Source organism: Megachile rotundata, chromosome 1 (genome assembly GCF_050947335.1).
Source record: "Megachile rotundata isolate GNS110a chromosome 1, iyMegRotu1, whole genome shotgun sequence".
Taxonomy (NCBI): Eukaryota; Metazoa; Arthropoda; class Insecta; order Hymenoptera; family Megachilidae; genus Megachile; species Megachile rotundata.
Window position 1 is genome coordinate 22064026 of NC_134983.1, and position 25271 is coordinate 22089296.

General features: G+C 38.0%; 1 protein-coding gene and 1 long non-coding RNA gene across 2 annotated transcripts in view; one reads left to right on the plus strand and one right to left on the minus strand.

The window, feature by feature from the left end:
• Positions 1-2834: 2834 nt before the first annotated feature.
• Positions 2835-25271, minus strand: part of LOC143264984 (uncharacterized) — a 436316-nt gene continuing 413879 nt past the window's right edge. Inside the window, exon 4 of the long non-coding RNA XR_013039027.1 lies at positions 2835-3706. This is a non-coding gene — a long non-coding RNA (uncharacterized LOC143264984). The remainder of the gene's footprint in view (positions 3707-25271) is intronic.
• On the plus strand, positions 6736-24310 carry Drep4 (DNA fragmentation factor-related protein 4). Its single transcript, XM_076534388.1, has 6 exons — positions 6736-7177; positions 12928-13029; positions 16068-16197; positions 16311-16522; positions 19313-19902; positions 20889-24310. The coding sequence occupies exons 1-6, from the start codon at positions 7121-7123 to the stop codon at positions 21046-21048; spliced, it is 1251 nt and encodes a 416-aa protein (XP_076390503.1). The 5' UTR covers positions 6736-7120; the 3' UTR covers positions 21049-24310.

Below are 25271 nucleotides of genomic sequence, written 5' to 3' on the forward strand. Positions count from 1 at the left end.
TTCGAATTTAGATCCATCCAGATGGAGGATCAATTAAGATTTCACTGGGAAGATCAAGTTTTAGAGAAAATTATTAAAATTTTATTTTCTCCTTTCCAGTCAAATAATTTCCTAATTGATGAGAAGATTTCTTGACTGGTTAGGGTAGAACCAGTCATGTCGATGACATCGAAATACACATTGAATTGTACCAATTTGTGAGTTCGAATTTAGATCCATCCAGATGGAGGATCGATTAAGATTTCACTGGGAAAATCAAATTTTAGAGAAAATTATTAAAATTTTATTTTCTTCTTTCCAGTCAAATAATTTGCTAATATGAGAAGATTTCTTGACTGGTTAGGGTAGAACCAGTCATGTTGATGACATCGAAATACACATTGAATTGTGCCAATTCAGTGAGTTCGAATTTAGATCCATCTACATGGAGGATCAATTAAGATTGCACTGAGAAGATAAAATTTTAGAGAAAGTCATACAAATTTTTCTTCATAATTTTCATTTAATTCTTCGCACAATTAATAACACTTTAACTATCTGACAGATCTAATTGAAAGTACCAATCTTCTATTTAAAACCAATCTTCTATTCCTTTACTGTCCCTTAAAAATTACGACTCATAAAATATGCTCGAATAGGTAAATATGAAGGGGTGACTTTAACCCTGAAGTGTTACTATACATGCTCTACATAATTTCAATGCTCATAATTTTTTGAATTTTCCTGATTGAATATTTTCTTGTCAAAAAAGGTTTCAAAGTTGTTCTGCAACTTCTATGTTCACATGTCTTTGTAACGTTACATGTCATGTCTTCTACACGTGTTACAAACGTGTAAATATTTGCGGTTCATTCATTATCTGCAACTTTGTTGACTTCATACATTGCTTACTAGACACCTGATTCAAGTTGAATTTGTAATAGTGGTCAGAGGTGACCGGTTGCAGACATCGCAACAAAGATGGCTGGAAATTATGAACAACTTTGATAGTTACTAGTGCAACTTTGTATTTGTTCAGAACTTTCTCAGCTTCGTTTGCTTAATTTGATTAATTTGTATCGACCCTGTTGCGTAAACGTTTTTGAATCTTTTGTGGACAAGTTATTTTTGTGGACTAAGTTATTTTCTAACTCAGAAGGGTTATTTCAGTGGACGTCAGTGGTACAAAGCATCCATTCTCTACTTTTGCAGAACTTCGTTGACCAGGGGAGAAATTCTATTATTGTATACTTTTGTATAATTTTCTATGCAATAATAACACCCTCTGTGCTAAATAAACACCCTACGTGACACCCTATACAAAATCCTAGCAGAAAGTCAGTCCTCCTTTTCAGACTATTACAATGACGCCCCAAATTCTTGAAATCACTCTCTAAACAAGAATACTTAACAAGTTATGTCAACGTGTGATTATTCTCACCCAGTAATTATTGCTTACAAGAATTTATTATGAATATAAACAATTATCCGCAACTTCTGCCGGGAGGTAAAATTCCTTTCTAATATCTTTCTCCTTGGGTGATCGAGGTTGCGCAGAAAGTAAGGTGAATCGTAATATTTGATTAATTATCCCACAGAAGCTTCTTATACTGCAGCGATTACTGTCAAACCAGTCCCACAAATAAATCTCTGCGAACTCGATAGTCGAACTACCAATTTAACAAACTATTTAACATGCAACATAAATACTCGCATATAAGTAGTAATTATTAAAAAGCAAACGTAGAAATACTATCGACGTCAATCGGAAATATTACATTTCCACTCCTAATAAACATAAAACGTTCGATTATACTTGTAGATGAAAGCTTTAATTACAGAGATCCGATATTCGTGTGCACGTTGATTAACTTGCGAGCGATTTGTCGCAGACTTTTTTCGCCGCTCAATTTCCGACACGTGCAAACAAATAGTTCTTGTAAACATTCATAAAACATCAATTGATAACGTACATACGTATTAATATATCTTTTTCTATTAATTCGCATGTTTACAAAGATTTCTTCCTCGATCACGATGATTTGACATGTAATTATGTGTGTGCGGTTTAGAAGCAAAGTTCGCGTTGACTGCCGATTATTGTGCGTAAATCGTTTTTGTATTAATTTTTGTATTAATTTTTGTATTAATTCGCATGTTTACAAAGATTTCTGCCTCGATCACGATGATTTGACATGTAATTATGTGTGTGCGGTTTAGAAGCAAAGTTCGTGTTGACTGCCGATTATTGTTGTGCGTAAATCGTTGCATATCGGACTAGATTAACTTACAATGCCATTTGTTAATACAATTACAGCGCGGGTTATGTTAATTATTAAAGTAGACTTTCGAAGTGTAGCGTATAATATCTCGATCGAATGCGGCGTGTCGAACCTTGAACGCTTCGTTCCCTCAAGTACTGTTGACAGGTTGTTGATGAGCGCTACGTGTATTAACTCAAAAATTCTATGGTTCACTGCTACAATTACGGTGCATGCGATAGGTGAACGACTTTGAAATGTCGTATTTATTATACGACTGTGTCATAATATCTTGCAAGGTGTAATGGCGTGTGTGGACAGATTGGAATTTGAATTTTTTCAAACTTTATTTATGATGAATTATAAAAATTATGTTATAATTTTGGATGAATTGTGATGATAATAAATGATGAATGATGATGATGATGACGAATAATTGTACGAATTTAAACATTTTTGAATTTATGAATGGATTTGAAGGTTTACAAAATTCAAAAATTTGCTAACTTGAGAATTAAGCAATTTGATTATTTTATTGTTTAAAACCTTCAAAGTTTAACAATTTTTAATTCGCAAATTTTTACAAGGTACACAGAGAACATGACCAGAGAATATGATACAATTTGTACACAGAGAATATGATACAATTTGTACATAGAGAACATGACCTTCCTAGATCTGTTCAAGGTCATGTCGATTATAAGGTAAAGGTATATTATAGACTAATTGAAGTTTTGGACCATGTTATAGTTTTGTCCTACTGAAAATATTACCAAGCTATGATACTAAAGAAATGATGTCGAGGGTAGTAAATAATTGCTCATCTTTATTATTGCTAGCAGTTCTCATATTTATTATCCTTGATCTTGTAAAATGTACAGATCTATTTCAACATCTTAAAAGAACTTACTGTATCTATTTTTCTATTCAACATTAATCCATTGCACTAATAGCTAATTTATTAAAACCATCTATTAAAGTTTACCTCACATTTTTTTTATCTTTCCTTATCAATAACACTTTAATAAACAAACTCAGTTAAAACCTTTAAAGTGTTACTAAAAAAATCCTGATAACACCATAAGATTACGAGTGGTGTTTTCTGAATTTCATTGTGACAGTTCTTGAAAAAAAAGATCAAAATAATAAAAGTTTGCGTTTGGAGGAAACTTCTCGAAGTGTCCCGTTATTTCGTCACGACGCAACACGTGATTCCCGATTGATTATGCAATTACAGTAAATTACGGGTCGTCGATTACATCCGTTTCGAGGGATCAGTTTAGCGGAGGCATGATTGAAAGTTCGTCGTGCGAGTCCTTCGCAAACCGAAGGACTTTCTGTCTCGAGTACGTTTCTTTTATTGCGCGGCCGCCTCCTTTGAGACGGATTTTTGCTAGCGGGAGAATGTGAAGCCGCAAAAAATCGTTCCTTTCTTGCAATTTTCTTTGGAGACCTGCTTTCTGCACCTGAAACGAAATGGGGTATAAATCTGTCGCGTGAGACTTTTCGTTGTAAATGAGGTTAGAAACTGTTGATGTGCTCAGATACTGGATTCGAGTTACAACTGGTTAGGTTAGGTTAGGTGTGGCTAGTATCTAGATAGGTAGATAGGGGGAGGATCTAGGGATTCACTTAGACATGATGGACATATTAGTCAGTTAGGAAATTTCAAAGACATGCTTCGAAGTCCTCCAAGTTCTAAATTTCAGATTTTCTAAATTCTTGTTTTTTAAATTTTCAAATATTCGAATTTCTAGATTCTCAGATTTATAAATTTGTGAAAGGTAATTTATACAAGTTGGACACTCTCCAGTTTCTAAATTTTCAAACATGCGTTTGAGGTTTCTTCAAACTCCTCCAACCCCCAAAACTCAAAATTCCCAAATTGATTTTCTATATTTTCAAGTGTCTCAATTTCCAGATCCATATTCCCACATTTCCAAAAGCTACTTGATGCACTGTTACCACCCTTATGTGATTTAAGATAAACATCCAAGATAAATATCCAAGATAAACATCCTACTTACAAATATAGCATCTATCAAAAATATTTACAAACAAACAAAAAACCAAAAGAAGCTAAAACACTCCGCCACAAGTTAAAACAACAGAAAATTAAAGAAAGAACATCTGAAGCTATAACGTAGTAACTTTAACTAAAGCTCCACAGTGTGATCTTATTGTAAGAATATAGTTATAACACTTGACAAGTAGAAAAGTTCGACAGTTATAATAAGTAAAAGCAATTTTGTAACTTCCATCGCGTTTTTCTCGAAGCTGTCGACTTGACGGGAAAGGTTTCTCGAACATCGATTGCCTTGAAAAGAGAACTTTTCAGATGCTCTGAAATTCCGTTAAACGTAAGAATTTATTCTCGCCTTTAAAAGTTTTTAACAGTGAAAATTAATGAAGGTGTTTCTTTTTCACTTCCTTTTTTATATATTCTCGATGAGATCGTTTGAAGCAGCAACGTGAAATTTTTCTGCACGAATAGGTTAATTGCCCGCCCTAGATAGGATTCATAACGGCTTAAGAATAACCGTAGAGTAGCCTTGAAATGCTGCAAGGTTAAAGTTGACGTACAACGTGAAGCTGTGTAATTTACTTTGAGTGGCGCGTGTAAGGAAGAGCGATAAATAATTTATATCTGTCGATTATTTTTAACAACTTTCGGTAACTTGGTCTAGTCTCAATATCCTATTACCTCAAACTTTCAAGCTTCAGATATTTTGGGATCTCAAAGTTGAGGACAGTTTACGAGTTTCGAAAGTGTGAGGCAAGTTTGAGTTTCGATATTCCAACATGGCCCAAAGTCATCAAATTTTGGGGTCTCAAAGTTGAGGACAGTCTATGAGTTTCGAAATTCCAACATGGCCCAAAGTCATCAAATTTTGGGGTCTCAAAGTTGAAAACATTCTATGAGTTTCGAAAGTGTAAGGCAAGTTTGAATTTCGAAATTTCAACATGGCCCAATGTTATACAATTTTGGGGCCTCAAAGTTGAAAACATTCTATGAGTTTCGAAATTTCAACATGGCCCAAAGTCATCAAATTTTCGGGTCTCAAAGTTGAGGACAGTCTATGAGTTTTGAAAGTGTGAGGCAAGTTTGAATTTCGAAATTCCAACATGGCCAAAAGTCACAAAATTTTGGGGCTTCAAAGTTGAAAACATTCTATGAGTTTCGAAATTTCAACATGGCCCAAAGTCATCAAATTTTCGGGTCTCAAAGTTGAGGACAGTCTATGAGTTTCGAAAGTCTGAGGCAAGTTTGAATTTCGAAATTCCAACATGGCCCAAAGTCATCAAATTATGGGGCCTCAAAGTTGAAAACCTTCTATGAGTTTTGAAAGTGTGAGGCAAGTTTGAGTTTCGAAATTTCAAAATGGCCCAAAGTCGCAAAATTTTGGGGTCTTAAAATGATATGTTGAAAGAGTGCATTTTACGTTGGGGCTCATGTCTAAAATAAATATTATGAGTATAATAAAATGTTCGTATCAAGTCGTTTATCAATCGAGTAATGCATCTGACGGTATGAAAATTAAATCACTAGAATTCAGTAAAATTAATGGACGATATCAAGGTAACATAAATAGAAAGAAAGTGTAACGAGCAGTCAGTGATGGCATTAAGCGATTTCGCGCTCTTGTACAGAAATTATGTGGCAGTCCATAATTATTGTTATAGTGTTTAATATTAGTTTAACATAATGTCTAACAAGTTTTATGTACCATAGAAACTAGTATACTATAATACCAAAATACTAAAGTTACATTATAATAATAATTATAGACTGCCATATAATTTCTGAACAAATGCTCGAAACCGCTTAAAGCCATCACTGAGTACAATTAGTTCTATTACACTTTTACTGTCATAGTATACAAAGGTAGATTTTCAGTCATATTATATATATGTGAAATGTTATGCGATATATTAATTGCCGTTTTAATTTATGAAGAATATTGTTCAAGACCTTCATGCAAGTATCATTAATCACCAACAAAAGGACAATGAGAATCTTTTTCGGTAATCTAGACGAGCATAAAAACGTTAGAACGATAAAATGGAAAAAGAAGAGTAAGTATAAAAATACAAAAGTGGTCTTGTACTCTTCAGGAGCTGGAAATTGTCATTGCACCATCGATATATTATTTTGGATTTCTAAGAACTTTTTCATACTTGAAAGTGTCGATTTTTAATATTATAAAGATTGGAGATTTTCGAGACAAACTACTCGTTCTTTCACGATATGATAAACAGATGAAATGATTTCATACATTTTCTTTGTGTCGAAGAAGAGTCTTTGCATAAAGAAGAGTCTCCATCCAAGGTTCCTCAACATGCCTCGTCACAACAGTTGTTCCTATCAAGCATACGTTACCAGATCTCCACTAAAAATGCCCTAAGAGCGTAGGTGGGCAAAGTGCAGGGAATGCCGGGTAACTTGTCACCGTGAGGTGGCGCCATCTCCCGGAGGAAGTCGGTGCAGCATTGGCTGGCAGTTCGCAGGCGCATTTCCCGGTGCATTCTCTCGTTTTAGCCGGACCGAGGAGCGTCATTCCTTCCCCGCGATCCACCAAAGGTAGAACCACTCTTTCTTCTCTCCGCACACCCTTTCACGTCCTTCTTCCTCGCTGGGTGAAACGCGTGCTTATATACATAACATCGAACAGCGGCAAGCTTCTTCTTCGCTTTAGTTTCCTCCTCTTTTTCTCTCCCCACTCTTCGAGTTCCCCTTCCGTTGACCGATAAGCGTCCCACTGTCAGGGTCGAAGAAAGAAAAGGTCGGGGTCCGTGCCAGCTGTTCAGCCCGCGATCTTTGGACTCCTTGGTGCCCCATCGGTGCTCCGTCTGGAACACGGGATTTCCTGGTGCTGACCATGTCGATCATCACCGGCTGCTTTCGACGTTTAACGGACGCTTCCACCAGAACCGAGGTAAACAAAGATACATGTCCTTGGTGTTCGTATAAAATGGGGGGCGATTCTTCGACTTTTCTTTGGCTGCTTATCGATATTTTTTTCAAGTTAAAACTCTGTGGGAGGAAACGGTTGCTCGAGGTAACGTGACGTATTTGGTGACTGAGTGTATCGGAATTTTCATTGTTTGTTAGTTTAGCCGGGAACACGATTTATTTTTGAAATTACGTCTCGTTATTCGCTTTTATCTGGGGGAGATTTTTGCAAGATTTACTATTTATGGGGCGCTGAAATGGGGCATTTTATTTTATTTTAGGAGGGTTTAGTAAAGGATTACTTGTAGGTTTAAATCTTTATTTGAAGTTCCAGGTTTATGGTACTTGATGGTTTATGGTAGTATGGTAGCTTTTTAGAAAATTGACTGATGGTATCGATTCGTAGCCTCAGTACCCTTCAGTTATCTACCCTCCGTTTGAGCGTATTCAGATACTCTCCATTTGTAATCTAATTTCAGAATTTGCATCGAGCCAGGTGCATCAAAAATTAGAGGTTTATTTTTACAAAATGGTTTTGCTATTTTGACATTTCGTTTTATGTCGAGTGGATGAAATATTCGATCTCGTACTTGATAATCACTCAATATATTTTTTATTATAACACATTCGAACCACCTACTTCATAGTTAGTCTCTACAAAGAAATCTTGTAGAAAGAGATCTTCTTCTAGAAAGAAATCTATTGTAGAAGTTTTGTGTAGAATTCTTGTGTAGAAGTCTTGTGTAGAATTCTTGTGTAGAAGTCTTGTGTAGAAGTCTTGTGTAGAAATCTTGCACACAAGAAAGAAATCTTGTGTTCATACACGATATAATGAGAAAATGACGGTTAATTCCGCGAATAAAGAAATTTTTTTCCAGTCGCGATGAGTATATCATATCGGATCAGTCGTATCATTAACGTCAAGAACACTTTTCCCAATGATCGATCTAATTACAGCAATTCACACGTTAATCGTATCAAATGAATGAGCAGATAATACCAGATATCAAGAGATTATGTAAAACAGCTGTCAAAACACAGTCTGCGGAAGAACGGTCACGTGCGAGCGAATGATAACTTTGTTCTTGTCTTTGTTCCGTGCATTTAATTAACATCGCTAATTAACCATTTAGTAATGCTCCAGATAAAATTATCAACATCATTGAATATGTGATAAAACAGCTCTTTGTACTAATGTTTGAAACACCAGATTGAAATACTTGCGTTATTTGTGGAACAGAGATTTTAACGAGAGGTCTGTTTTCATTCGATCGCACTTCATTATTAAGTCTAAACTTTCTAATCGATTGTTGGGAACAGCTATTATGTTCCCCGGAAACTGGTTTCGGCTTTCTCAACTATTTTGATGTTCAACAAGTTACATTTAATTATACGGAACTTCGGCTTTTTCTCAAAATCGAAGTTGATTAATTTGTTTATGTAATGGTATGAGATATGAATGCTGGAAATCATATTCCAGATTCCAGTGTTATCTCTCTGATTTTACATGGATTCATTGAATAACTTGTGTTTCAGAATTTCAGTAAGATGTCGATAATAGACAGCAGTATTTTGATGTTTGTATTAGATGGACTAAATGTTTTAATCTTTTCTAAAAAATTTTCTAAAAATCTTATTATATGTAACTATTATATAAGTAACACATTGATTTACATATTGTGCAAAATAACTGCTGGACACATTAATTGCATGTATAAGGGGAATTATAGTTGATCAAGATCTTCATTCAATGTTCTATAACTATGTTAGTATTATTCATAAAAATATCTTCAACACAAAATTTCGCAATGCAAAACTGACACTTATAATCATTTGCAACCTCACTATACACAATGCATGTCACATATGAATTTAAACACACAGCATCACACATGTCTTTCTCGAGCTTTACAAAAATTATGTAATAAATCATTGTCGAAATCTTCGTATCTTTCTATTTTTAGCTTTGTACAAAAAGCAAAGAACTCCATAGAATTATTTTTAGTATTGCTTTTTATGAGGTAGTTCAAAGAATCCTATAAAAAGAAAGCATTGAGAAATTGAACAAACGTGACCTATACATTTTGCCAAACGGAATATTTGAAAAAAAAAAATTGAACGAACGTTGATCGAGTGGTCGAGTGTTTGTGTAATCTCAGGGTCGAATTCATACACGAGCGGATACCGGCTGACACGCGAGAGGGTTTTATCCATAGAACTTGAGCAATCGTAGGCGTCGCGACTTTCGATCGGTGTTTGCTTTGCCGACTGACCGTGATTAAACGTCGTTGAATGCGATGTGGGTCATCGAAAGAAACTGTGACACCATCCGCTTCCGTGCGACCTTGAACGCTATCAGCCCACAATGAGATTTCTGAGGCTTTCACGGTCTGCTCCCTTTGCGCTCGTGCGAGTAACGTAATTTCTCTGGCAAATTCCGTCTTATTCCGAGATAATGAGACACGGAAAGATAACGGAGACGGAGGGATATGACGTTGTAATTAGTCTGCGTTGTAATTGATGTTGTAATTTAGGATGGGTTCCAAGATTACTTTTTTTATGAGGAAGAGAATTTATAACTCGTTACATACATCTTCATGTGTTATTTTATATTTGAAACTTATTGTGAACTTTATAAGAACAGCCACAATTTGTTACATACATCGTGTGTTATTTTACATTTGAACATACATGAAGTTTATAAGAAAATTCACATATCGTTTCATACATCTTCATGTGTTATTTTACATATGAACATACATGAAGTTTATAAGAAAACTCACATGTCGTTACATACATCTTCATATGTTATTTTACATATGAACATATATGAAGTTTATAAGAAAATTCACATGTCGTTACATACATCTTCATGTGTTATTTTACATATGAACATACATGAAGTTTATAAGAAAACTCACATGTCGTTACATACATCTTCATGTGTTATTTTACATATGAACATACATGAAGTTTATAAGAAAACTCACATGTCGTTACATACATCTTCATGTGTTATTTTACATATGAACATATATGAAGTTTATAAGAAAATTCACATGTCGTTACATACATCTTCATATGTTATTTTACATATGAACATACATGAAGTTTATAAGAAAACTCACATGTCGTTACATACATCTTCATGTGTTATTTTACATATGAACATATATGAAGTTTATAAGAAAATTCACATGTCGTTACATACATCTTCATATGTTATTCTACATATGAACATATATGAAGTTTATAAGAAAATTCACATGTCGTTACATACATCTTCATGTGTTATTTTACATATGAACATACATGAAGTTTATAAGAAAACTCACATGTCGTTACATACATCTTCATATGTTATTTTACATATGAACATACATGAAGTTCATAAGAAAACCCACATATCGTTACATACATCTTCATGTGTAATTTTATATTTGAACATACATGGAGTTTATAAGCAGACCCACATATCGTTACATACATCTTCATATGTTATTTTATATTTGAACATACATGGAGTTTATAAGCAGACCCACATATCGTTACATACATCTTCATATGTTATTTTATATTTGAACATATATGAAGTTTATAAGAAAACCCAAAATTGGTTACCATACATGTGTTACTTTATACTTGAAACTTATCATGAAGTTTATAAGGAACAATATTTTTTTAAAAATTAAAAATAGAAGTTTGCTACTAGTAATACTAAATACTTAATACTAAATTAAGGGATAGGAAGTGGATTTTTGAAAATGTGATTCATCTGAGAAATTATTATAATTGAACTTGTCATAAACTTTATAAGAAACAATATGCTTTTAAAAATTAAAAATAGAAGTTTGCTACTAGTAATACTAAATTAAAAGTTAAGAAGTGGATTTTTGAAAATGTGCATCACCTAACAAATTATTATAACTGAACTTATCATGAACTTCACAAAAAACAATATCTTCTTAAAAATTAAAAACAGAGGTTTGCTACCAGTAATACTAAACTTAATACTAAATTAAAAGCTAAGAAGTAAATTTTTGAAAATGTGCATCACCTGACAAATTACTATAATTACAGCACATTCTAATACACCTAATAAGCCAAAATTATTTCGGAATAGATTACATTAGCTGTTACACGATATTCCACGTACCTCTCGTTTACATATTAGTACGTGTAACAATCTGCTAATCATCCCCGATCACGTTCCCGTCGATTCCCTTTAATGATTCAAGCGAGAGATATTACCCCGAGATCCATGCTGAATTTCCATGAAATTCATTAACCTTTCCCTTTTCCGGTCGATCTAAAAGCCGGGCTTTTTATTTGCCAGAAAGCTAATTTCACGATAGATTCTATTTAAGGGATTAAAAATATAATTCACTTTGCGAGATCTGCGACATCAATGAGCTTACCTTGTCTTTTCTCTATCATTTTTCGCTTTGAAATCAAACGCGTTTTATTGAGAAAAGGGAGCAATATGGCGGTACTCGGGACAGCACCGTTGCACACGAATGACATTTTACCGTGCGATTCCACTGCGATCGTCTTTCTTTTCTCCGGTGAAAATGGAGATGTATGGTCATAGCGAAATCGCATGGAGTCGCTCGTGTGCGAGGGTTTAGAGTTCTAGTTCGATATATTATTCAGGGAGCAGCGATACTCAAGGTTACGAATCGATAAATGCAACCCTTTGGAGTATTAGAGTCTCCGGAACTAGTGGTACTTCGCGATCAATTTTATTTGAATTTTTAATGAATTTCGAAGGTTCCAAGCATTTAAGTCCCCAAATTCGCAAGGTTTCAATCGCTCAAGGTTCTAAGCTAATAAATTCCCAAATTCGCAAGGTTCCATCCACGCAAGTTACCAATTTCTCAAGGTCCCACGCTCCCAAGTTTCCAAATTTGCAAGGTCCCAATTTCCCAAATCCCCAAATTTGCAAGGTCCAAATTTCTTAGGATCCCACGTTCCAACATTCCAAAATTTGCAAGGTCCCACGCTCTCAAGGTCCCAATTTCTCAAGGGTCGAATCTCTCAAGGTCCTAATCTCCCAAGGTCCCAATCTCCCAAGGTCCCAATCTCCCAAGGTCCCAATCTCCCAAGGTCCCAATCTCCCAAGGTCCCAATCTCCCAAGGTCCCAATCTCCCAAGGTCCCAATCTCCCAAGGTCCCAATCTCCAAAGGTCCCAATTTCTCAAGGTCCCAATCTCCCAAAGTCCCAATCGCCCAAGGTCCCAATCTCCAAAGGTCCCAATTTCTCAAGGTCCCAATCTCCCAAAGTCCCAATCTCCCAAGGTCCCAATCTCCCAAGGTCCCAATCTCCCAAGGTCCCAATCTCCCAAGGTCCCAATCTCCCAAGGTCCCAATCTCCCAAGGTCCAAAGTTCTCAAGGTCCCAAATTCTTAAGGTCCCAATCTTCCAAATCCCAAACTTCTCAATGCCCCACGCTTCCAAGTTCCCAAATTCGCAAAGTTCCAATTCCTTAACGTCCAAATTTCCCAAATTCCCAAATCCCAAAATTCGCAAGGCCCCAAATTCCCAAATCCCCAATCTCTCAAATCAACTCAATTCTCTTTCTGACAATATAGCAGCTGTAATTCTACCTAACACCCCAAATAAATCATAGTATTAAAACAATTACTTCTGCACTACACAACATTATTATACACAACAATATACATATAACATTCTCCAAAGTATTATTTTTGTATTCTTATCTTTTCTGCGCAGCTGAAGGGGTACAAAGTAACAGACGTGAACCGCACGCGGAAATTCGGCGTCGCCTGCAGGAGCCTTCAGGAGCTGAAGCGGAAAGCTTGCGCGAAATTAAACGTGAGTATTGTTGCAGCGATTAACGCCCGCGGCGTTTATTTAATCGAGCTATCGTCCGATTCGCGGGACGATCGTGTGAGAGAGCGCGATAAGTCTTTGGATGAAAACCGTAGCTCCATGAGGCTTCTACATGTCATAATAAAAGTTGCTTGCCGAAACTGGGTCATAAAAGCCTCGCAGCTGATCCATAGAGCGGCTTGTGGAAAATTGTAACACGTCCTTTTTCCCCTGGCGAGATCGGGATTTCGTTATGGACTTGTTTAAAGCTCTGGGCCAAACTCGTTTCAACGGTATTGCTGAAAAAACTGCTGGATTTATCGCTTTAGAAAAATCGCTCCGTTGTAACTCGTGTTCTCTTTTATGGCACTGACTGCTGGGGATATTAACTGGGGAGTTTTATGGAGGTAGGGTAGGAGGATATCAAGATTTGGAGATTTGGGAGTTTGGTGGTGTGGGGATAGGGGGTTAGGGGGATGTAGAGATGTGGAATGTGGGGATTTGGGGAGATAGGAAGCTGGGGATGTGGAGAGCTGGGGGTGTAGAGATTGGAGGATGTGAGGATTTGGGGATATAGGGATCTGGGGATGTGGAGATTTGAGTGTGTGGGGATTTGGGGATGTGGAGATTTGGAGATGTGGAAATTTGGATATGTGGGGATTCGGGGATGTGGAGATTTGGATATGTGGGGATTCGGGGATGTGGAGATTTGGATATGTGGGGATTTGGGGACGTAGAGATTTGGGGATGTGGAGATTTGGATATTTGGGGATTCGGGGATGTGGGGATTTGGGGATGTGGAGATTTGGATATGTGGGGATTTGGATATGTGGGGATTTGGATATGTGGAGATTTGGATATGTGGGGATTTGGGGACGTAGAGATTTGGGGATGTGGAGATTTGAGGATGTGGAAATTTGGGGATGTGAAGATTTGGGGATGTGGAGATTTGGATATGTGGGGATTCGGGGATGTGGAGATTTAGATATGTGGGGATTCGGGGACGTAGAGATTTGGGAATGTAGGGATGTGGGAATGTAGAAATTTGGGGATGTGGAGATTTGGATATGTGGGGATTCGGGAACGTAGGGATTCGGGGTTGTACAAATTTGGGAATGTAGAAATTTGAGGATGTGGGGATTTGTTGATGTAGAAATTTGGAGATGTAGAGACTGTGAAGGCATAGGAACCTGGGGACGCAGGGATCTAGAAACATATGGATTTGGCAATGTAGAAATCTCAGAATGTACATATCTCGGGTTCTAGGGATCTGGGGTTGCAAGAATCTGTTCATCTAAAGATCCAAACCTGGAGGGATCTGCGAATACAAGAATCTCAAAATATATTACATTGGACACATACTCATTCGAAACTATAGAACTATGTCCATTTCCCAAATCCCCACATTCTTAACTACCCCTATCACCAAATTCCCCCATTCAAATAGAAATTGCAAACTTACCTAACTTTCCTAATGAACGCCACTAAAGTCAATCGCTCTGATTAGTCGAAAATACCCGTGCACCGAGGTTAATCCGGGTCATTATCCATCCCGGGTTCCTTCAACGCCCAGCAAGCGCATCTGCATTGACTGCATAAGATAAAAGGTAGTGGCACGTGCGACCTCGATCGCAGAGTCACCCTCGGTACACAAAAACCGCAGCATCACGAGCAATCGATTCTTCGAAATTGCACTTTTGCGCCAGTTACACGAAGACACCGATCGTCCAGCTGGCAAGCAGCGAACTAGTAAAGCGGAAATCGTAAAAAAAGATGTTGGCTCGAACGATGGGGGTGTGGGTTCTAGGAGCAGCAAACGGACGACCTTGACATTGAATACGCTCCTTGCCCGTGGCCCGGCTGGTTCGATAGAGCTACACGCTGCAGGCGAACGCGATCCAGCAACAAGGTCGAGCCGCAACCGGATTAACCTAGCCACGAAACGCTCGCGACGGTTCCTCTGAACCTTGATCCTTGGTTAATCTCTTTAACGGGACTGACTATCAGCTGGTTCTGTGGAATTTCTTTGGACTTTGATTGAGCGTGAAGATTGGCGCAAATGAAGAATCGCAATTTGGGATGGGGGGTTGGGGATTTGGGGAGTTGGGAATTTTGGGATTTGGGGGATTGGAGATTAGAGGGATTGGGGATTTGGGGGATTGGGGATTTGGGAGATTGGGGACTTGGGAGATTGGGACCTTGAGAGTTTGGGAACTTGGGAGCGTAGGATCTTGAGAATTTTGGGATTTTGGAGATTGGGGATTCGAGAGATTGGGGATTTGGGAGATTGGGGATTTGAAAGATTGGGAACTTGGGAGATTGGGGATTTGGGAGATTGGGGACTTGGGAAATTGGGACCTTGAGAGTTTGGGAACTTGGGAGCGTGGGACCTTGAAAATTTTGGGATTTGGGAGATTGGGGATTTGGGGGATAGGGGACTTGGGAGATTGGGGATTTGGGAGATTGGAACCTTGGGAAATTGGGACCTTGAGAATTTTGGAATTTGAAAGATTGGGGATTCGGGAGATTGGGACCTTGAGAATTTGGGAACTTGGGAGCGTGGGACCTTGCGAATTTTGGGATTTGGGAGATTGGGACCTATCAAATTTGGGAACTTGAAAGCATGGAACCTTGACAAATTTGAACCTTGTGAATTTGGGGATTTGGGAAATTGGGACCTATCAAATTTGAAAACTTGGGAGTGTGAGACATTAAGAAATTGAGAACTTGGGAGCGTAGGAAATTGGAACCTCCAAAGTTTGACTTTGGAAAATTTCAAAAATGAAATGACATCTCAAGAATGCAAATTACTGCATCAATTTTCACTCCATTCCTATTTGCCCACGTATTTGCCATTAATTATCGTCCGGTTACATTATTTGCCTTCAATAAACTTGTTAAACATTCTTAACTAGTTAACAATATTGTTTGATGAAACGAATAACCTACAGGTGACGTAACGTTGAACATTGACCATCGTTGCATCATCGTTTCGTGAAAGTGTTCGTTCCAGTGACTGAAAAGGTCTTTGGTATTCTCAGGTGACAAATGACCTTGCCGAAGTCAACGTCTTCCTGCTGGACGGTTCGCTGATCGACGAAGAGTATTTTTCAACGCTGGAACCTCAGTCTACTCTCATTATACAGAAGCCCGGTGAAAAGGTGTTAACAGGTTAGCATTGTTCGGTTTCTTGAGGAGAGAGATTGTTTTTCGGACATTTATCCTTGTTTGGAGTCATTTAAGGAAGCTGCAGTAGGTTCTCGAGGGACGGCCTTTGTTTACAGACGCCGACCTGCTGTACGATACCTTGAGGCGAGTCAACATCGATTTCCTGACTGCCGCCGACAAGGCGTCCAAGTTCCTCACGGAGCACCTTAAGACGAAGGTCGCTATTCTGAATAACGCGCTGAACAAGGACGATTCGAAGACGGCGTTCAGCAGCAGGGAGGAACATCCGGAATGGTTTCGGGGATTGGAAACCAACTGCACTACCAAGGTGAGTCTTTCTTTTTTGAGATAGATAAATCAATCATGATGAAGGTTAACTATAGGACTCTTAATGATGATGAAGTTTAACGATCAGTCTTGATGAGGTTTAACTGTAGAACACTCAATGATGATGCAGTCTATGTACCAGTCATGATGAAGCTTCATTATGAAACTATCAATTATGAGGCAGTCTAACTACCAGTCATGATGAAGCTTCATTATGAAACTATCAATTATGAGGCAGTCTAACTACCAGTCATGATGAAGTTTCTTTATGAAACTATCAATTATGATGCAGTCTAACTATCAGTCATGATGAAGTTTCATTATGAAACTATCAATCATGAGGCAGTCTAACTACCAATCATGATGAAGTCTCATTATAGAACTATCAATTATGATGCAGTTTAACTAGTAGTCACGATGAAGTCTCATTATAGAACTATCAATTATGAGGCAGTCTCACTACCAGTCATGATGAAATTTCATTATGAAACTATCAATTATGATGCAGTCTAACTACCAGTCATGGTGAAGTTTCATTATGAAACTATCAATTATGATGCAGTCTGACTACCAGTCATGATGAAGTTTCATTATAGAACTATCAATTATGATGCAGTGTAACTACCAGTCATGGTGAAGTTTCATTATGAAACTATCATTTATGAGGCAGTCTAACTACCGGTCACAATGAAGTTTCTTTATGAAACTATCAATTATGAGGCAGTCTAACTACTAGTCATAATAAAGTTAAACAATAAACCTATCGATACCAAATCGATGAAAATAAATGTGGTTACAGAAATAATGAAACAGTCAATCTGAACACACTGCATACACAGCGGTCCTGTTAGAAATATCGATTTTTCAGACGTGCATGAAACCGTGTTCTTCTAATTAGCAACTCAAACAGCACACTCGACGTCTATAAGCATAAGTGCAGACGGATATCTTCTTTAATTAGGAAACCGAGATTAGTATCTGCATAAGTACGTACCAGATAACGTCCTCAATTAGCTCAACTCCGTTTTACTTCTACATTTATGAGATGACTTTGTCCCAATGACTTTATCCATGTTTGTTCAGAGTATTTGTTTTACTTTAACTGCTCGTGACATAATTTTTGCATCGCTCTGTATTCTCTACACTTCACTTCCTCATCGATCTCTTCAACTTTGGATTAAGCTTTTCTAGAATGGTAATTATTTCCAATGCACAGGTGCGATTCACTGTTTCCAGTTTAAACTCTCCTGAACGTCGCAAGCTGTAGCTTGAATAAGCATCGAACAATTCGATATACCTACTGACATTCTACTTCGTATTGAAATGAACAATAACCACAATTCCATTGGCGATTTGCCGAAAACAATAGCCCTGTTCCACGCTGATTACCAACCAATTATATTCTCAATACGAACTGGTGACCCATTTCAATTGGCTACTCGCATCGGTGGCGATACTCGATATTTGTTACGTGAAGGTTCTTCCAAAAATATACCCATAGAAAAAACCTTGTTGCTTCTAAACCTCATTCGAATCTGTGCATTCAGCTGAGTTTAATAATCAAGTCGAAGGGTTGCAGCAAATGCTTTAGGATTTCAAACATTTGGAAAGTTGCAACGTTAGAAAATTTTAGGAAGGTGGATGATTAATGTTGGGACTTCGCAAGGTTCCTATTTCTCAAGTTTTTAAATTTGCAAGGTCCAAAATTCGCAAGGTCCCAATTACCCGAGGTTGAAAATTCGCAAGGTCCCAAATTCGCAAGGTTCCAATTTCCCAAGGTCCCAATCTCCCAAGGTCCCAATTTCCCAAGGTCCCAATCTCCCAAGGTCCCAAATTCGCAAGGTTCCAATTTCCCAAGGTCCCAATCTCCCAAGGTCCCAATCGCTCAAGGTCCCAATCTCCCAAGGTTCCAATCTTCAAAGGTCCCAAACTCCCAAGGTCCCAATCTCTCAAGGTTCCAATCTCCCAAGGTCCCAATCTCTCAAGGTTCCAATCTCCCAAGGTCCCAATTTCTCAAGGTTCCAATCTCCCAAGGTCCCAATCTCCCAAGGTCCCAATCTCAGAAGGTCCCAATCTCTCAAAATTCCAATCTCCCAAGGTCCCAATCTCTCAAGGTCCCAATTTTCCAAGGTCCCAATCTCCCAAGGTCCCAATCTCCCAAGGTCCCAATCTCCCAAGGTCCCAATCTCCCAAGGTCCCAATCTCCCAAGGTCCCAATCTCCCAAGGTCCCAATCTCCCAAGGTCCCAATCTCAGAAGGTCCCAATCTCTCAAAATTCCAATCTCCCAAGGTCCCAATCTCTCAAGGTTCCAATCTCCCAAGGTCCCAATCTCCCAAGGTCCCAATCTCAGAAGGTCCCAATCTCCCAAAGTCCCAATCTCCCAAGGTCCCAATCTCTCAAGGTTCCAATCTCCCAAGGTCCCAATCTCCCAAGGTCCCAATCTCCCAAGGTCCCAATCTCCCAAGGTCCCAATCTCCCAAGGTCCCAATCTTCCAAGGTTCCAATCTCCCAAGGTCCCAATTTTCCAAGGTCCCAATCTCCCAAGGTCCCAATCTCCCAAGATCCCAATATCCCGAAGTCCCAATCTCCCAAGGTCCCAATTTCTCAAGGACCCACGCTCCCAAATTCCCAAATTCTCAAGGTCCCAATAAGAAAACGCATTGTACCCTTAACTTCCCCAACAAAGGCTACCCACCCACGATATTTTAACAAAAAGCTAGAAACCCCTAAATTTACAATTATCCTTAACAAAGACAATTAACAAAAACTAACAAGGTTTTCTTTTGACAGGAAGCATACATGCATCGCAGATGTCAAGACAGGATACGCAACTACCTCTACAAAACCATCGACCAAATCAAATCCTCCGAGACGTTCGCGAAGGACCCCCGAGCCAGGAAGCAACTACTGTACGCCATAGCCTTCTTCAAAATGCAGCTAAAAGAGGATCACTACTTCGGCCACTATTTCGACAGAAGTCGAGCAAAAATCGAGTCGTTGGAAAACGTCGATGAAAATGACTCCGCGGTCTGCTACGATCATTGTCCCTGTAGGCTCGACACTTTGGACGGCAGCACGTACTTCCGTTTGTTCGGGACGATGAACCAGTCCTGTGTCGATGGTCCAAGGAAGAAGGACACTGACAAAATCTCGAAAACGGAAACGAAAAGTGAGGAAGAAGATGCGGAGGACTCTTGTCCGTATTCTGTTAGGAGGAATGAGAGAGTGTCCTGTGTGGCGATGTGCGATCACAAGGGTGAATTTAAGTGCTGTGGTGTTTGGAACGCGGAGAAGTGCTCTTATGGAGAGAGGCACAGAATCAACCCTTATAGATCGAGGGAGGAGCTTATACTGTTTTCTACGTGGAATTTTGATCATAAGTACGAATTGTTTACTTCGTGTTTGAATTTGAGGATGTTTCGGTTTTTAGATTTTTAAGCTTTCGTGGTCTCAAATTTCCAAATTTGCAATTTTTCCTAAGCTCTCAAATTCCAAAATTCGCAATTTTTCCTAAACTCTCAAATTCCAAAATTCGCAAGGTCTAAATTTCTCAAGGTTCCAAGCTCTCAAATTTCAAACTTTGCAAGGTCCTTTGCCTCCCATGTTCCCAATTTCTCCAGGTTCCATTTTCTCAAATTCCAAAATTTGCAAGGTCCATATTTCTCAAGGTACTACGCTCCCCAGTTCCCAATTTCTCAAGGTTCCACGCTCCCAAATTCCAAAATTTGCAAGGTCCAAATTTCTCAAGGTCTCACGCTTTCAGATTCCAAAACTTGCAAGGTCCCACTCTCCCAAGTTCCTAATTTCTCAAGATTCCACGCTCCCAAGTTCCCAAATTCTCAAGGTCCCACGCTCTCAAGTTCCCAATTTCTCAAGGTTCCACGCTCCCAAGTTCCCAAATTCTCAAGGTCCCACGCTCTCAAGTTCCCAATTTCTCAAGGTCCCACTCTCCTAAGTTGCCACTTTCTCTAGGTTCAAATTCTTCAAGGTCCCACGCTCCCAAGTTTCCAAACTTTTAAGGTCCCACACTCTCAAGTTCCTAATTTCTCAAGGTCCCACTCTCGCAAGTTCCTGATTTCTCAAGGTCCTACGCTCCCAAGTTCCCAGTTTGCCAAATTCCAAAATTCGCAATATCCCAAGCTCCCAAATTCCCAATCACCTAAATCCCCAAATGTCCACCTCCAACTCTTCATTAAAGATTCGCAATGTCCCAAGCTCCCAAGTTCCGAATCACCTAAATCCCCGAATACCCAAACCTCTAACTATTGACCTCCAACTATTGACCTCCAACTATTAACCTCCAACTATCTACATTAAAGAATTGAGATGTTTGACAAAGTTTGACGAAGTTTTCTGCAATTTTCAGAATCGAGAGATCCAGAACGTTGATCCCGCTCCTCCTAAAGCTAACGTCTCAAGGAATCGCCAGCGAGACGGATATCCTGGACATCTATGACAATCTCTTCACCATGAAGAACTTGAGGCTGGTGCACATCGTGTGCCACGACAAGGGCTCGCACAAATAATTTAATTTACTTTACTAACTTATCGGGGACGTGAGAAGATACGTAGAACAACCTTTGAACATGAATCTAACTGTTCGTATGAAAACGTACCTACTTGTAAACTGCTGTTGATAGTTGATAGATTTAAACGTTTATTAATGTCGTATCCGAACATGATTCCGTTGCGCCGCAAAAATAAGCAATACCGACTAACTATTTTCTTCTGGCTGGTAGATTGTAAGTCTTTCCTAGACAACGATTGTTGTGATTTTTTATTGTACTGTGCACAAATGAATTTATTCGTTTAATGTGTTCACTGACGTGATGTGGGTTGAAGATGTGTATGAATTTATATTGTTGATATTATTAGTTTAACTTGGGAGTTGGTGTTGGAAATTGATATATCGATCGTTGTAGAGGGCACCAATGACGCCATGACACCTCTTGACATTTTCTAACGTTAATAGAAATTTTTTTATGTACTCATTCTTGTAATAGTCGTGTATTTGTATTATTTTTGTAATGTACGTCTTGCTTTCCAATGTCGCGAAGTAAACTTTAAGGAAATTTCATGAGTCAAAATTTATGTACTCAAAATAGATCAGTCAAGCTTAGAAAAATGTTAGTACGAGTTAGTACATTAGGTTCAACAATATTAATAATACAGTAACAACATAAGCAAATTGAAAGTGTAATCTGCAAAACGAAACAATCATTTACCAAAATAATGTTTATATCAACATCCATCTAGCTCATGACAGTGAACACGTTAAATAGAAAGAACTATCGGTATTGCACTCGTGATATGTTACCAGTGTTAGATGCGAAAATTCGCAGACCGTGTTAAACCGATAAAATAAAAATTGTCACGAAATGTTCGATCCGATACTCGCTCGGTAAGGAAGGTAGCCGTGGATAAACACAGACTTTTAGAAAATCATAAACGAAAACTTTTTTAACACGTTTTTAAAGACTTCTTTATGTATAACTATTGTAAACTTTCTATCTTCGTCGAAGCCGGCGATGTTTATTCTCCTTCATGCACAAAAGAGGATCTCATAAAGGAGAGCCTCGATTTATCGTACAGGGTTGGGCGCAATGGAATAATCGCGGATCAAAAGAGAATTTATCGAGACGAGTCGATTAGGCTCGTTTAAAGAACTGTTGCTTAATTTCTTCGAGTTTCGCGAGGAAGCGGAAGGACAGTCCTAATTTTAGGACGTTAGAGATTATCTTTAGAAAGTGTACTCTCTAGATTCTGAGTATCTTTCGAATATTTTTCATTCGACTGGTCGATTAATGACAAAACCAAAGTTCTGATATACATATATATATATATATATATACATATATACATATTCGTTACGGAATTTAGAAGAGAGATACTTGTACACGTGTGTAGAAGATTTGTACATCACAGATTATTTGTACTCACACTTACTCACATTTATTAATTATATTGATTAATTATTAGCAATTGGAAGTAACGATAAATATTATCATAGAAAAATATTTTTGTAGTGTACAAAGTTTAAAAAATTATTTTCTATGTACACTCGGAGTAACGATAAATATTATCATAGAAAAATATTTTTGTAGTGTACAAAGTCTTAAAAATTATTTTCTGTGTACACTCGGAGTAACGATAAATATTAACATAGCAAATATTTTTGTAGTGTACAAAATTTTAAAAATGATTTTCTGTTTACAAGGTAATATTCAGCTAACACAATGTGCTAAAAATATAAAATCATTTCAGCTATTTTGAATAAATTCTTAAAAGTTGCAGTCCTATTAATTCACCACGCAAAATTGATTTTTACCCACGTTGGTAATTTTTAGAAATTTTAATCAATTACCAAAATTGATGTTACAAGTATCCACAAATATTTTCATAATTTACCATGATTTCATGATTTACTTTTCAACAAACTATTCTACTGTGAGACATCCATTCTACACACGTGTACACACGAAATATAAATATATACAGAGGTATTATACAAGAGAAATTATAAGAATGTTTTAGAGACATGTGTGATATCAAAAGCGCGGGAAAATCAAGGTTAAAGGCTAGAGTGTCTTTTGCTAATTTTTTTAAATGATTTTACTAGTTGCAAGGTTTAATTAATGATGAATAAATACTACGGCTAATGATTTAGTATATTTCAAACACCGCCATTTTCTGTTCGACTGCCGCGGCTCTTTCGTCACGAACGTGTTGAAAATTGCTGGGCCGTAGATTTCTTTGTACACGCGAACGAGTCGTTTCTCGTCTTTGACGAGTCCCTGGTATTTCGTATACAAAGTAGTTATGCAAGATTTTCGTGCAAGCTTTGTTCTTTGGTTCGCGTTTTACCGAGAAGGTAACACGAAATTGTTCAAGCGAAACAGAGTGATCGATAGACGTTTCGTGAGCATCGGCGGAAAAATTTGTTTGTAAGATTCTTAACGATCGTTATTCCGAAAGTTTCCATAACTAAGCAGCGAATTTACGGTGGTGATTTATTCGTTTTCAACAGTGTACAGTTGTCGAAACTTCCGGAGCTACATCGTGGAGATTTATGGAATCGAAAAGGAGCAGAAAATCAAAATTCGGTCACTCTAAAAGTTTTGAGAAGCGAGGTATAAATTTGTTCGAAGAACAGTTTACGATCACAGTTTACAACCCCGTCCTATTTGCACACAGGGGTAAATTCTCAAAACTTTCAGCGTAACCCAGGAAGAAAAGCTGAAAGGCAATGTTTCGCAGAAGTTTAATCGGATTAAATTAGCGAACTCTCATATCCGTTTCACGAAGAGAAAATAAAATTCGTGTCTCGAAACGTAACATATACTACAGGGGTGTCTTTGAGACGCTACAACGTTTATAAAATTTTATATCCGAGAGCTAAAAGTTTTGCGACTGCCTTCGCTTTCATCTTAAAATTGAACACCGGTCACGGTTTCGAACGACAAAAGAAAAATTGCAGGCAAAGTGGTGCATTTAATCTGTTTGTGAAGGAACGTTGTAGCAACCCTTTAAAGGCACCCTGCATATCGTGATAAGCTCGAACCAAAACAGAGGAGAATATTTTTGTGAAAAAACACCGCGTCCAAAGGAACCTGATAATGTATCTCGATCGACGTGCCATGCAAAGTGAAACTGTGACAAAAAAGTGCAATACTTCCTCGTAGGCTACATGTAAGCATAGCTATTTTTCAATGTAAAACGACTGTGTAGCACTATTCTAGGGAAATATACATCTATTTTAGGTACGAGGGGAGGAGGGAGAAGAGAAAATGTGTCTTCTGTAATTTTGTTTCATTCCTGTTCCCTGTAAGGCAACCTTTCTTTATGCAAATTTCTAGGTGCAAATTTATGTCCTTAAATTTGTAGATCTTCAGATTGCATCCCCTAATTCTTAACTCCTTCTCAAAATTTTTAAACTCTTTATTCAATCCTTGTACCCAAAGAATTTTGCTGCCTTTCAACCCTTGATGATCATATTCTTTCTCTTTCTTTTCATAAATTATTTTTAAAGTCTTTGAGAATGTATCTACCTGTCGTAAGTATAATTTACATTTTTATAGTGACAGTAAAGCGTGAAAAAATAATATAAATTTCACTGTATTAATTTTGATAAAATATTAACAGTATAAACTTTCGAGTTCAATGCACTTCAGTGAATACAAACTTTTTCGTCCAATTTGAAGCAAAAAAACTGTTAATAAAATACGCGATCGATTATTAAAATGCACGGAAAACCGAATTTGAGAGACAAAACATACGGTCGTATGCTCCGTTTTTTGTTCGATTACGTTCACAGAAATTTCCATGCGACCGATAATTAAACGGCAAGCAATTGTCCCGCGGGAAATTTATATTTCGAATCGAACAAATTCGAGGAACAATGTAATTTCATTAACGCGAACGAAAATACAGCGGCGAAATGGAAGCCGAATTTCATATTTTTCTTCCGCGAATCGAAATAACCGTTCCTCTTCGATCTCGTTATCCCATCGAAATATATACGGACAGGGGCGTAAATCAATTACGGGCGGTTAATTACGAGCGCAATTAAAGGAGCGATTACAACGTAAGAACGGTCCGGGCCGGTGTCGTTTAATTTAATTGCGCTGCTAAGGTTCCAGGGTCCTTTCTCTCCTTTCTTCGTCCCTGCCCTCATCGGCATTGGCCGTGTCGCGGAAACTTTTCACGAAGCCTCCATTAACAACGATATTGTTCAAGTTTCGAGCGGCCG

What these genes read in the sequence shown, in the direction of transcription:
- Drep4 (XM_076534388.1), top strand. Translation starts at nt 7,121, where the DNA reads ATGTCGATCATCACCGGCTGCTTTCGACGTTTAACGGACGCTTCCACC. An exon ending in AAACCAACTGCACTACCAAG is followed by an intron (nt 16,523 to 19,312) that starts GTGAGTCTTTCT and finishes TTCTTTTGACAG; the next exon opens with GAAGCATACATGCATCGCAG. An exon ending in ACGTGGAATTTTGATCATAA is followed by an intron (nt 19,903 to 20,888) that starts GTACGAATTGTT and finishes TGCAATTTTCAG; the next exon opens with AATCGAGAGATCCAGAACGT.